General features: G+C 35.0%; 1 protein-coding gene and 1 long non-coding RNA gene across 2 annotated transcripts; both read left to right on the forward strand.

Moving 5' to 3' along the window:
- Positions 1 to 723: 723 nt before the first annotated feature.
- On the forward strand, positions 724 to 1,446 carry LOC111519721 (uncharacterized protein CG13380-like). The gene is made up of 2 exons (XM_023181536.2): positions 724 to 1,116; positions 1,173 to 1,446. Exons 1-2 carry the CDS (start codon positions 829 to 831, stop codon positions 1,308 to 1,310), a joined length of 426 nt encoding a protein of 141 aa, XP_023037304.1. The 5' UTR covers positions 724 to 828; the 3' UTR covers positions 1,311 to 1,446.
- Positions 1,447 to 11,207: 9,761 nt separating this feature from the next.
- LOC124460855 lies at positions 11,208 to 12,047 on the forward strand. The gene is made up of 2 exons (XR_006954830.1): positions 11,208 to 11,717; positions 11,774 to 12,047. It is a non-coding gene; the product is annotated as an uncharacterized LOC124460855 (long non-coding RNA).
- The last annotated feature ends 1,723 nt before the right edge of the window (positions 12,048 to 13,770 follow it).

Genomic DNA, 13,770 nt, shown 5'->3' on the forward strand with positions numbered 1-13,770 from the left:
CATGCGTCTCGGCATTTTTGATATGACCCTTGCAAAAAGATATTTACTTTTTGAGTGATCGCTATCGATATAGATATCGAGGGAATATATCGGCATCTCCGACCATATAAAGTATATATATTCTTGATCAGCACGACGAGACGAGTTCAAATAGCCATGTCCGTCCGTCTGTCCGTCTGGATCAGCGCAAACTCCTCCTAGACCGTAAGAGCTACAGCTCTGCTCTCTGGTCGCTGCAATTAACTTTGTTTATCACTCATACGTAGTGAACTTTGGGATGTACAGACCTTTTGATAAGCATTTAATTATAAAATTCTCTTTTTAGCAATCATTTTTACTATTACTTTTTGCAATTGTTTAAGTGGTCTTTGGCCAGCTTCCAAATTTTCCATTGATTAGCTTCAAATCGAAGCTATTAGTTCTGATGTAATTTAAAGAAAGTCGACTATTAACTTTTGATTCCGCATCCAATACACCTTAAGCCCTTACGCTCCGCCTCGCTTTTTTTCGTTGTGCCATTATAATAATTTGCCTTGTTTTTATAACTTTCTTTAAAATTAGCCTTTTTTAAGACACTTTTTCTTTGAGAGTCACTTAGACTTACCGAATTTTAACATCACAGATCTACGAACAATATGGTACAAGACTGAGCTTTTAAGTTTCATCAACATATATACATATAAACATGTACATATTTTTTTCTGTTCACGTCGAGGCAACCATTTGGGTAAATGTCAGAACAATCATTAACTGCGAAAAAGCAATTCTGGCATTTCTGTGTAATTCGTCAGCTAAGCAAATTTCTTCGAAAAATTAAGTAAATCGGCCATGAACAGATGCCCCCACTGCTCTGGTACTGGTTACCAGCCTAAACGCCCCAAGAGTGCTGTACGCAAGCGCCCGCAATTTCACCTGAATTCTTATATATATGTGGACGCCAATGATGAAACCAATTCTGTGGAAGCCGAAGCAGATGGCAATAATAAACAGATAGTCCATCCAAATGCCAACAGGCCTGAGTGCATTTGTCATCGTCCAAAGCACGGCTATGTATGCGACCGATGTCATCAATATTTCCATGGACGTTTGGCTGAAATTTGTCCACGTCACAAATCTGTAGGTAGGATAAGGCGAAAACATTTACAGTAAATTTGAAATGTTTTCCGTTTTAGGAAATATATTTAATGGACTTTCAGCGTTGCCCATATTGCGCGGCTCCAAACAGCATGATTCAAATTGCCAAATTTACTTCGAAGGAAATCTGTAAATTTGAAAATGCTGAACTACCCGGCGGAGATGAAGGCTTGTAGAATCCCCCCTTGAAATGTAATACCTGTCTGTGCTACACCCAAATTCAGTTTTCTCATTCTGTGATTTATGCAAAATGATGTGAAAAGAAATCGTATATAAATATTATCCTTTTTTGAAGCTTCGATACACTAGAAATGTTTTTTCTAACAATTTAATTTCCTTCTTGATTTATGTACACTTCTTTTGCTTAAAAGACTTGAAAGACTTAACTTTAAAGATGAATATATCAAGTAGATAACCAAATTATTTGTTGGTTGCGAAATGATCTCGTGTAAGCTTAGCATGTAATTTTCTCGTTAACATTGTAAAAAATTAGCAATATCGATGGCCAATAAATTGTTCGCTATAATCTAAGTTCTGAGGATTCTGAACTCAATAAGAGCAACCTCTTAGGTAAATATAGTCCTGGCGCGAATGATTAATAATATATATTCATGTATACATAGGTATCCGATTGTAAAGGAAGCAAAGCAGTTATCTGGCTAAAATTATTTTTAGGAGTTATTTGATAATATTTCACATAATCATGCTTAAAGTATGTAAAAGTTTAAGTTCAAAATTTAACTACTGTAGCTTTCTCGGATTAGGTGTTTCTCACCAGTGTTGGAAAATTTCAAAATAGTGTGCCACAATGTGCTTTAATGTTTTGTCTATAAATCCGCATAAAAATATTTCAATTTTATACCCTCTTAAAATTGACAAATGTGGTCATAAAAGGGCTGTTCACCCCACAGTGCAGTGATAGGACGAGGGTGAGAAATTTCGCCTGTGTGTGTGCATGTGTGTGTGTGTGTGTCAACGTTCTATGTACCGGAGCTTAATTGGTATTTCCTTGGTTTCGTTGCTATATTTAGTTGAGCTAGTTTTGCACTTACCCCCAAAAATAACTCAAGTACCATTCGCGTGTTTCATGCATTAAAGGTCCTAGTGGGAGCTAGAAACTGTTATTGTAGTTGATAACAGGATCACAAGAGCAGGAGGAATAGAAGCATCAGAACTGAACAGAACAGAACAGAAAACGTAATAGACACAGTCATTCAAGAGCAAGAAGCGAAGCTAGATAAGATGAAAGCACCGAAGCGAATGTCTTGCTCTATTCTCTCCTTATCAGTGCCACAGTAAAAATTTTAAATGGTCTAAATTGTATTTGTCTTTTGCCGAAAACTAAAAAATTGGCCAATATGTTAGTTAAAAACACTATTTATTCTATTTGATTTATCCTTTAATAATATAACCTACATACATATGTACTTACATGTTTTCTTAGAAAATTTCAAATTTAAATATTCCGAAAATAATTAAAAATGTAATATGTTTATGCTTTTCGGGCCATTTTAACTTTTTGTTGATATATTTTTATACCCTTGCAAAAAGGGTATATTAATTTTGGTCAGAAGTGTGCAACGCATAGATGGAAGCACGACGAAACGAGTTCAAATAGCCATGTCCGTCCGTCCGTCCGTCTGGATCAACGCAAACTCCTCCTAGACCGTTAAGCTACAGAGCTGAAATTTTGCATGTAGGCTTGTATATACTGCAGGGGTTGTATATCTCGGATTCAGCCGGATCGGGCCACTATATCATATAGCTCCCATACATATGGCAAAGTGACGAACAGTGAATTTTCTTAATAACTTCGTTATTTTCTGAGCTATTGTCAATTTGAAATTTAATATTGGTGAGTTAATTACACATATAAACGACTATGCCAAATTTGATCAAGATCGGGTCTATATCATATAGCTCCCATAGGAACGATCTTTCGAAAACAGTGACTTTTGTCAATAACTTCGTCACTTTTGACGCGATTGCTTTCAAATTAAACATTTGTTAGTATTGTTAGTATATAATATATCTGTTAATGACTGTGCCGACTTTGATAAAGATCGGGTTACTATATCATGTAGCTTCCATAAGAACGATCGGTGGAAAACAGTGACTTTGATCAATATCTTAGTTTTTTCCTATGCAAAAATTGTTGGCCATTCTTTCGCAAACATTAGCCTTTTTAGCTTGAACATTTTTTCACTTTGATGGCTATAGGTAAGGAAAGAGTTATCATAAAACTTTGACGCGGTCGAAGTTAGCCCCGGCCCTCTGGTTTTATGTTAAATTTACTTTAAAAAATACAAAACAAATTTTTTTGTATTCTTTGGATTGGCGTTTTGATAATAAACCATTCAGTTATAAAATAAATATAATTTTGCAACGACAGACACAAAAGAAAACAAATTTTTCTCGCAACACTGTATGTTTTTCGCAATTGAAAATATTTCTTCACCTGGTGCATGGTATACCGAAGTCGAACCTTTTTCTAAGTTGGAAACTCATATATTTTGCAAGGCATGAAATTTAAACTTCAATTTTTGGTTAATCTGTCTTTTTTGAGATGGTTTTCTTTGCCAATTTCTAACCGATTAATGTGACATCTTAAGGAGAATGTAGGGTTTTTTTGACGAAGCGTTTTACTTTTGTTCAGATGATCCTGGAACCCAGCATTGTGCTCACCGTAAACATTTTTTCGCATAAAGCCCTGCCACGATCGAAATAAATTTATATTCATATATTTAAATAGAATTCAAAATTTGACCATTGATACTTCGATTGTCAATAAACAAGATGTAATAGAGTTTACCTCAACAATTTAATTTAATCATTTTCTTGCTACTAAATACTAATGTTGTATTTGAAAAAGTATTCTTCAAATCGTCAAATTGCTGAACTTTTCTCGTGGTAACGTTTAAAACGGTGTTGCAAATTATAAAAAACATGGCACTTTTGAAAATATGCCTCGCCGGAAGCCGACAAAAACAAGCGCAATGGATGATAGCATGAGTGGATCCGTTTTCAAGTTCATTTCAAATCAGGGCTCAAATAGAGCGGAGTAAGTGTGTCTTCTGGTCTAAGAAGACGACGTCTGTAGCGACGAATCAAAGTTCAATGTGTTGGATTGATGCAAGGTACACCAAGAAGACGGTAAAACACGGGGACTCTTCAGTAATCGTTTGGGCTGGTTTCACGTCATCTGGAGTTGATCATTTGGTAATAAATACGCCGACAGTTTACCGCTTGCATGGGGTTTCCAGCATGATAATGGATCCGAAGCCAATAGAAAATATGTTGGTGATATTTAAGCCAGCAAACAAAAAAAATTTTTGAGAATTCTTTAAGAATGGTGTAAAATCACTCCAAATTAGCGTAGACGTCTTGTGGCCACAATGCCAAAAAGTTACCTCTCTTGATTTTAAAGTAAGTTCTTAAAAGGAAAGAAAAGTTCCGACGAAATATTGATTTTATTTTATTTCATGTTCTGAATTATGTGAGCAGGACATTTATGAAATACTTAAACATTTCCAGGTTTTTTTTTTTATATTTTATTTTTGTGATTCATTAATGGTAACGGGTTGCTTATGACACTTTAAAAAAAAATTAAACATGAACGATAAAATGAAAATTATTCATAATATGCGTACAAGTACCGCCCCACTTAATTAAATAACAATTTAACATACTTTAAAATGGCATTAAACACTTCCATCTTTGAAGTTTTTGAAAAAATTGACCATACCAATTTCGAACTTAAGATTTTAATGCCGACTGAAAAATACTAACTTGATAATCAAAACATACATTTTTCAAATTGTTTATTAAATTCTGGTCAATTTAGTTTTAATGCGAAGCAAATAAAGCCGAAACATTTTCAAAAACTTTGAAAATTGACCATATACTTTTGGGCTCTTAAGGAAAAATCTAAGGTCTACTGAAACTAATTATAAGACATACTTTGGGATTATTAGAGAGAATAATATAATTAGAAGAAGCATATATAAAGACCAGTCACAGTGGCTCTGCAACGCTCTCAGTAAATATAAGTTAACTCATGACCATCTTTCTGATCGGAAACAGAGTCCGACGATCCCAATTCGAGGTGGCATTCTTTTTTATGTTTATTATTTTATAGAACTATTAAGGACGAAAAACGGTTTGAATGGACTTATGAATAGAGATTTATAAATGAACCTTCAATTAGTGGCCATCACCAGGTAGACACTCAGTTCCTAGCGTCGACGATCTGAACTTATGGAGACAGACTTCAGAGCCAAAGGAAACGTCTTTGGCCGTATTTATATACTCAGTAGATTGTTTACCGTTTTAAAAAAATGTACAATCATTAATTTACGTTTGCTATCGAATTCATCCTGGTAATTACGATTTCTGCAATTGGTTCTAACAACTCTATGTATCCAACGATACTGGTAAGTCCTATGATGCAAAAGAAATGCGTAAAAATTCTCTCATTGGACTGAATCAAAATGGTTTAAGTTATTTGAGGAACCTGAAGCGAAGTCAATTTACTTTGATAGCTAAGGAGGAAAAGTCTACCGAAAAACTCCGACGTAATGGCAGGGTACTCTACGCTGCACTAAACCCAAACTGCAAAATGGCCTATCCGGAAGTGTATTATTATGAAAGTAGGTACATACAGTTACCTCCAGACTCTGAATTTGATGATGATGAGAGTGACAATAATGAGATCATTCAAGCCAAAACCTGGTATCCCTTACAAGGACTATTCTTCCGAAAATCTAGTCCATGAGATTGCCAACAAAACTGAATTCTTGGCTGGAAAAGAAGAATTTAAGATGACTGCAAAGACTGTAATTGTCGACGATCTGAACTTATGGAGACAGACTTCAGAGCCAAAAGAAACGTCTTTGGCAGTATTTATATACTCAGTACATTGTTTACCGTTTTAAAAAAGTTTACAATCATTAATTTACGTTTGCCATCTATTTCATCCTGGTAATTACGATTTCTGCAATTGGTTCTAACAACTCTATGTATCCAACGATACTGGTAAGTCCTATGATGCAAAAGAAATGCGTAAAATTCTCTCATTGAACTGAATCAAAATGGTTTAAGTTATTTGAGGAACCTGAAGCGAAGTCAATTTACTTTGATAGCTAAGGAGGAAAAGTCTACCGAAAAACTCCGACGTAATGGCAGGGTACTCTACGCTGCACTAAACCCAAACTGCAAAATGGCCTATCCGGAAGTGTATTATTATGAAAGTAGGTACATACAGTTACCTCCAGACTCTGAAGTTGATGATGATGAGAGTGACAATAATGAGATCATTCAAAAGCCAAAACCTGGTATCCCTTACAAGGACTATTCTCCCGAAAATCTAGTCCATGAGATTGCCAACAAAACTGAATTCTTGGCTGGAAAAGAAGAATTTAAGATGACTGCAAAGATCGATTAATTTTCTGGCAGAAGAGCCATTTTTCGCACGCAAGAGATGCAAATTCTTCATTTACGCAAATATCAAAGGGAAATAGTCTTTAATAATGGTCATTCTAAATTATACGACAACCCAATGTAATAGTCTTCACACAATTCATACATTTCCAAATTGATCTTCGTAATATTTTCAAAAATTCCAACGAAAAGTCTTTTACTATGTGAATCTGTGTGGAATATTTTTTAGTTTACTTTTTTTTCAACTCTGCACAAGTTGAAGAGCTGACGTCAATTAAATGGCAATAAAGCAGATAACCACTAAAAATGTTCAAATGGACTGCCGATGCCGAGACGCTTACAATCTGTAATTGTCGACGATCTGAACTTAAGGAGACAGACTTCAGAGCCAAAGGAAACGTCTTTGGCCGTATTTATATACTCAGTACATTGTTTACCGTTTTAAAAAAAATAACAATCATTAGCACTAATGGAAATGACGAATCTGCAATCATATTACCATTTAACATGGATGCTTGTGAAATAGGTCGTATTTAAAGCGGCTACTTCATTTTATTTTTGTTAGGCGCTTATACCGCAAATAGAAATTAAAATGGTATTTAAAATGAGAGAATATCATCCTATGAGTGCATGGATTAAAAAGAAGAATTATAATAATTTAGCTGTTGCTCCAACAAGAAAATGTTACTAAATGCGGAAACCGATGAGTCGGCCCTGTATTTATACAATTTTCCAGCAAATTTAGTGATGGGTCTTGATAAGAGTTAACATGGATTTGCTATCGATAACAAATACCCGAATACTATCGCACATATGACACAGCGTCATATGAAGCACATCACTTTAAAGTTTAAACTAGCGGCCGGCACACATACAATCACAAATGAGGCTTTTGCATTTGTGTCTGTAGCAACTAGAGATGGGCATGGGCCGTGCCGTGCTTATTTCAAAAAATTACGTGTGGGCCGTTGGGCCCCTTACGAAAAATTACCGTGTTTTACCGTGCCAAAGTTTAGATGCACGGTAGGTACGCAAAGCACGGTACAGAAAGAACCAATGTCAAGATTTTCAATTGAAATATGCCGTCCACTTAGTTGGCTTATTTTTGAATCCCCCTTTAAGGAAAAAGGGAGCAAGTAAGGGCAACAGTAAAAGCCATGATACTACATATACAAAATAAGCAGAGCGTACAGCAGTCTCATGAAAATCAAGCTATCGCAACAAGTGCTAATGGGTTTTCCACATTTATGCACTTAAATTGTAAAAAAAAAAAAGAAAAATTGAAAAAAGTTCTGTAGAAATAGAAATAGATAAGTATTTAGCAATGACTGACTGACTTGTGACACAAATGTTTTAGATTTCTGGAACAAAACAATACTTTACAAAACTTGGAAGCATTGGCAAGAAATATTTGAAATATACCAGCAAGTGCCGCAACAAGGGAACGATTTTTTATTACGAACTCGCGCGAGCAGCAGCAATTTAGATAAAATATTATTTTTACATAAAAAATATGCGCCCACTTTAATGAGAAATGTTTAAATTTATAAAATACTTAACTTGTTTAAATTTATTGAATACATCAAAAAATTGGGTTACATTTTTATACCCTTGCAGAGGGTATTATAAAATTGGTCAGATGTTTGTAACGCACAGAAGGAGACGTTTCCGACCCCATAAAACATATATATTCTTGATCAGCATGAGAAGCTGAGTTGATATAGCCATGTCCGTCTGTCCGTCCGTGCGTATGCGTTTTACTCAGCCATCTTAAGAGCTATCAGGCTGACATTTTTTCTGTGCTTTTTATTATCTGGAGCAGATCAAGTATGGAAATTATTAAGATCGGACCACTATATCATATAGCTCTAGAGGAAACATTTTCATAAAAATTTATAAAAATTGGAGTATCTCCATGAAATTATGTGACTAATGTGATAGTATTGGATATAAAACATCAGATCCCAAAATTTCAATCCGATCGGATAAATAGAACACAATTTACAGTCAATATAAATCGGTTCAAACGCTGCCGGCAGCGCTGCTTGCTGCCTACAACGGCATCATCAAATCAACAGAGCACATGCATACACACACAGACGCAACGCTACATAAGCTGTATGTATGTGTGACGTGCTTTGCTTAGCGAATGATGGAAGAAGAAGAAAAAATTGTAGTTAAAAAATGAGTGTTTTGTTTATGTATTAATGAATTGAGTTGCAGGAAAAGAAATTTCAAAATGTAAAAATATTATTGCCAAGGACTGCAAGGGTATATAAATATATATACCCTATATACCCTTGCTGATATTTTTTATACCCTTGCAAAAAGGGTATATTAATTTTGGTCAGAAGTGTGCAACGCATAGATGGAAGCATCTCCACCATATAAAGTATATATATTCTTGATCAGCACGACGAGACGAGTTCATGTAGCCATGTCCGTCCGTCCGTCTGTCCGTCCGTCTGGATCAACGCAAACTCCTCCTAGACCGTTAGAGCTACAGAGTTGAAATTTTGCATGTAGGCTTGTATATACTGCAGGGGTTGTATATCTCGGATTCAGCTGGATCGGATCACTATATCATATAGCTCCCATACATATGGCAAAGTCACGAACAGTGACTTTTCTTAATAACTTCGTTATTTTTTGAGCTATTGTCATGAAATTAATTATAAATTAATTATAATATTGGTGAGTTAATTACACATATAAACGACTATGCCAAATTTGATCAAGATCGGGTGTCCATATCATATAGCTCCCATGGGAACGATCTTTCGAAAACAGTGACTTTTGTCAATAACTTCGTCACTTTTGGCGCTATTGCTTTCAAATTAAACATTTGTTAGTATTGTTAGTATATAATATATCTGTTAATGACTGTGCCGACTTTGATAAAGATCGGGTTACTAAATCATATAGCTCCCATGGGAACGATCGGTGGAAAACAGTGACTTTGATCAATATCTTAGTTTTTTCCTATGCAAAGATTGTTGGCCTATCTTTCGCAAACATTAGCCTTTTTAGCTTGAACATTTTTCCACTTTGATGGCTATAGGTAAGAAAGGAGTTACCAAAAAAGTTGCAAGGGTATACAAACTTTGACGCGGTCGAAGTTAACCCCGGCCCTCTGGTTTTTGACTTGGTTTCATATTTGGTAAATTTAAATCTTCTACTTTTATTATCTCAACTTATAATCTCTGAAGTATTCCTTATCGATTGAATGTATCATTTATGCCAAACGCGATCATGAAAAAATTGCTTTTAAAATAATGTATATAAATGTATAAAAAAACACACAACACAACAGACAAGACAACACAAGTTCCGAACAGAAACACATTCCAAACCTTATCATTATTCATTAGCTGATTGTCGATGACAACTTTTTGAGAACCAATTATAGGTCTTATAGATCAAATACTCGAGATCTTCTGGCATAAACTGCTTGCACGTATAGTTGACTGCCAACTGCACTGAGTGGCAAACGCATTTAATGAGTAGTAGATCAGGTGAATGATTTTTGAGCTTCACGTGTACGCTCTTGTGGGAGCCAACCATCCCACTGGCATTGTCGGTTCCTACGCCTATTACATTTTTTGCATCTAGTTCCCATTTATTCAATTCGTTCAGCAAGGCAGGAAATTTTGTTTCTCTGTTCAAAACTCTTACCATTGGAAACATGTTTTGTTGTTGTTCCATGTTTTTGCAAATGACACAGTTTGGCCTTTATCGTGCCCTTGCAATAAAAACAGAACAATTCAGTGAGATCTGTGGTTACTTTTCTCACCCAGTCTTTGAATTCTGACTTTGTAAGCCATGCGTCTCGGCATTTTTGATATGACCCTTGCAAAAAGATATTTACTTTTTGAGTGATCGCTATCGATATAGATATCGAGGGAATATATCGGCATCTCCGACCATATAAAGTATATATATTCTTGATCAGCACGACGAGACGAGTTCAAATAGCCATGTCCGTCCGTCTGTCCGTCTGGATCAGCGCAAACTCCTCCTAGACCGTAAGAGCTACAGCTCTGCTCTCTGGTCGCTGCAATTAACTTTGTTTATCACTCATACGCAGTGAACTTTGGGATGTACAGACCTTTTGATAAGCATTTAATTATAAAATTCTCTTTTTAGCAATCATTTTTACTATTACTTTTTGCAATTGTTTAAGTGGTCTTTGGCCAGCTTCCAAATTTTCCATTGATTAGCTTCAAATCGAAGCTATTAGTTCTGATGTAATTTAAAGAAAGTCGACTATTAACTTTTGATTCCGCATCCAATACACCTTAAGTTTTTTTTTTTTTTTTTTTTTTTTTTTTCTTTTTTTTTTTTTCTTTTTTTTTTTTTTTTTTTTTTTTTTTTTTTTTTTTTTTTTTTTTTTTTTTACGCCTTCGCCTATTACGTACTTTTTTTCCTTGCTCATGCCAATTAATTAATTCTAGCTCCATTATCAATCGCCTCTGCTTTTTTATAACGTTGTTGCCTATTTATATATTTTTTTTTTTTTTTTTTTTTTTTTTTTTTTTTTTTTTTTTTTTATTATAATTTGCCTTGTTTTTATAACTTTCTTTAAATTAGCCTTTTTTAAGACACTTTTTCTTTGAGAGTCACTTAGACTTACCGAATTTTAACATCACAGATCTACGAACAATATGGTACAAGACTGAGCTTTTAAGTTTCATCAACATATATACATATAAACATGTACATATTTTTTTCTGTTCACGTCGAGGCAACCATTTGGGTAAATGTCAGAACAATCATTAACTGCGAAAAAGCAATTCTGGCATTTCTGTGTAATTCGTCAGCTAAGCAAATTTCTTCGAAAAATTAAGTAAATCGGCCATGAACAGATGCCCCCACTGCTCTGGTACTGGTTACCAGCCTAAACGCCCCAAGAGTGCTGTACGCAAGCGCCCGCAATTTCACCTGAATTCTTATATATATGTGGACGCCAATGATGAAACCAATTCTGTGGAAGCCGAAGCAGATGGCAATAAAAACAGATAGTCCATCCAAATGCCAACAGGCCTGAGTGCATTTGTCATCGTCCAAAGCACGGCTATGTATGCGACCGATGTCATCAATATTTCCATGGACGTTTGGCTGAAATTTGTCCACGTCACAAATCTGTAGGTAGGATAAGGCGAAAACATTTACAGTAAATTTGAAATGTTTTCCGTTTTAGGAAATATATTTAATGGACTTTCAGCGTTGCCCATATTGCGCGGCTCCAAACAGCATGATTCAAATTGCCAAATTTACTTCGAAGGAAATCTGTAAATTTGAAAATGCTGAACTACCCGGCGGAGATGAAGGCTTGTAGAATCCCCCCTTGAAATGTAATACCTGTCTGTGCTACACCCAAATTCAGTTTTCTCATTCTGTGATTTATGCAAAATGATGTGAAAAGAAATCGTATATAAATATTATCCTTTTTTGAAGCTTCGATACACTAGAAATGTTTTTTCTAACAATTTAATTTCCTTCTTGATTTATGTACACTTCTTTTGCTTAAAAGACTTGAAAGACTTAACTTTAAAGATGAATATATCAAGTAGATAACCAAATTATTTGTTGGTTGCGAAATGATCTCGTGTAAGCTTAGCATGTAATTTTCTCGTTAACATTGTAAAAAATTAGCAATATCGATGGCCAATAAATTGTTCGCTATAATCTAAGTTCTGAGGATTCTGAACTCAATAAGAGCAACCTCTTAGGTAAATATAGTCCTGGCGCGAATGATTAATAATATATATTCATGTATACATAGGTATTGTAAAGGAAGCAAAGCAGTTATCTGGCTAAAATTATTTTTAGGAGTTATTTGATAATATTTCACATAATCATGCTTAAAGTATGTAAAAGTTTAAGTTCAAAATTTAACTACTGTAGCTTTCTCGGATTAGGTGTTTCTCACCAGTGTTGGAAAATTTCAAAATAGTGTGCCACAATTGCTTTAATGTTTTGTCATAAATCCGCATAAAAATATTTCAATTTTATACCCTCTTAAAATTGACAAATGTGGTCATAAAAGGGCTGTTCACCCCACAGTGCAGTGATAGGACGAGGGTGAGAAATTTCGCCTGTGTGTGTGCATGTGTGTGTGTGTGTGTCAACGTTCTATGTACCGGAGCTTAATTGGTATTTCCTTGGTTTCGTTGCTATATTTAGTTGAGCTAGTTTTGCACTTACCCCCAAAAATAACTCAAGTACCATTCGCGTGTTTCATGCATTAAAGGTCCTAGTGGGAGCTAGAAACTGTTATTGTAGTTGATAACAGGATCACAAGAGCAGGAGGAATAGAAGCATCAGAACTGAACAGAACAGAACAGAAAACGTAATAGACACAGTCATTCAAGAGCAAGAAGCGAAGCTAGATAGATGAAAGCACCGAAGCGAATGTCTTGCTCTATTCTCTCCTTATCAGTGCCACAGTAAAAATTTTAAATGGTCTAAATTGTATTTGTCTTTTGCCGAAAACTAAAAAATTGGCCAATATGTTAGTTAAAAACACTATTTATTCTATTTGATTTATCCTTTAATAATATAACCTACATACATATGTACTTACATGTTTTCTTAGAAAATTTCAAATTTAAATATTCCGAAAATAATTAAAAATGTAATATGTTTATGCTTTTCGGGCCATTTTAACTTTTTGTTGATATATTTTTATACCCTTGCAAAAAGGTATATTAATTTTGGTCAGAAGTGTGCAACGCATAGATGGAAGCATCGACCAAAAAGATTTCGATAGCACGACCGAGTTCATCCATGTCCGTCCGTCTGGATCAACGCAAACTCCTCCTAGACCGTTAAAGCTACAGAGCTGAAATTTGCATGTAGGCTTGTATATACTGCAGGGGTTGTATATCTCAGATTCAGCCGGATCGGCCACTATATCATATAGCTCCCATACAAACGGCAAAGTCACGAACAGTGACTTTTCTCAATAACTTTATTTTCTTAGCTATTGTCGTGAAATTATTGGTGAATGAAATATTGGTGAGTTAATTGCGCCTATAAGCAACTGCGCCAAATTTGATAAAGATCGTGTGACTATATCATATAGCTCCCATAGTAACAATCGCTCGAAAACAGTGACTTTGATCATTAACTTCGTTATTTCTATGATAAGATTGTTGGCCGTTCTTTCGCAAACATTAGCCTTTTTAGATAAAA

This window comes from Drosophila willistoni, unplaced genomic scaffold, assembly GCF_018902025.1.
Source record: "Drosophila willistoni isolate 14030-0811.24 unplaced genomic scaffold, UCI_dwil_1.1 Seg145, whole genome shotgun sequence".
NCBI lineage: Eukaryota > Metazoa > Arthropoda > Insecta > Diptera > Drosophilidae > Drosophila > Drosophila willistoni.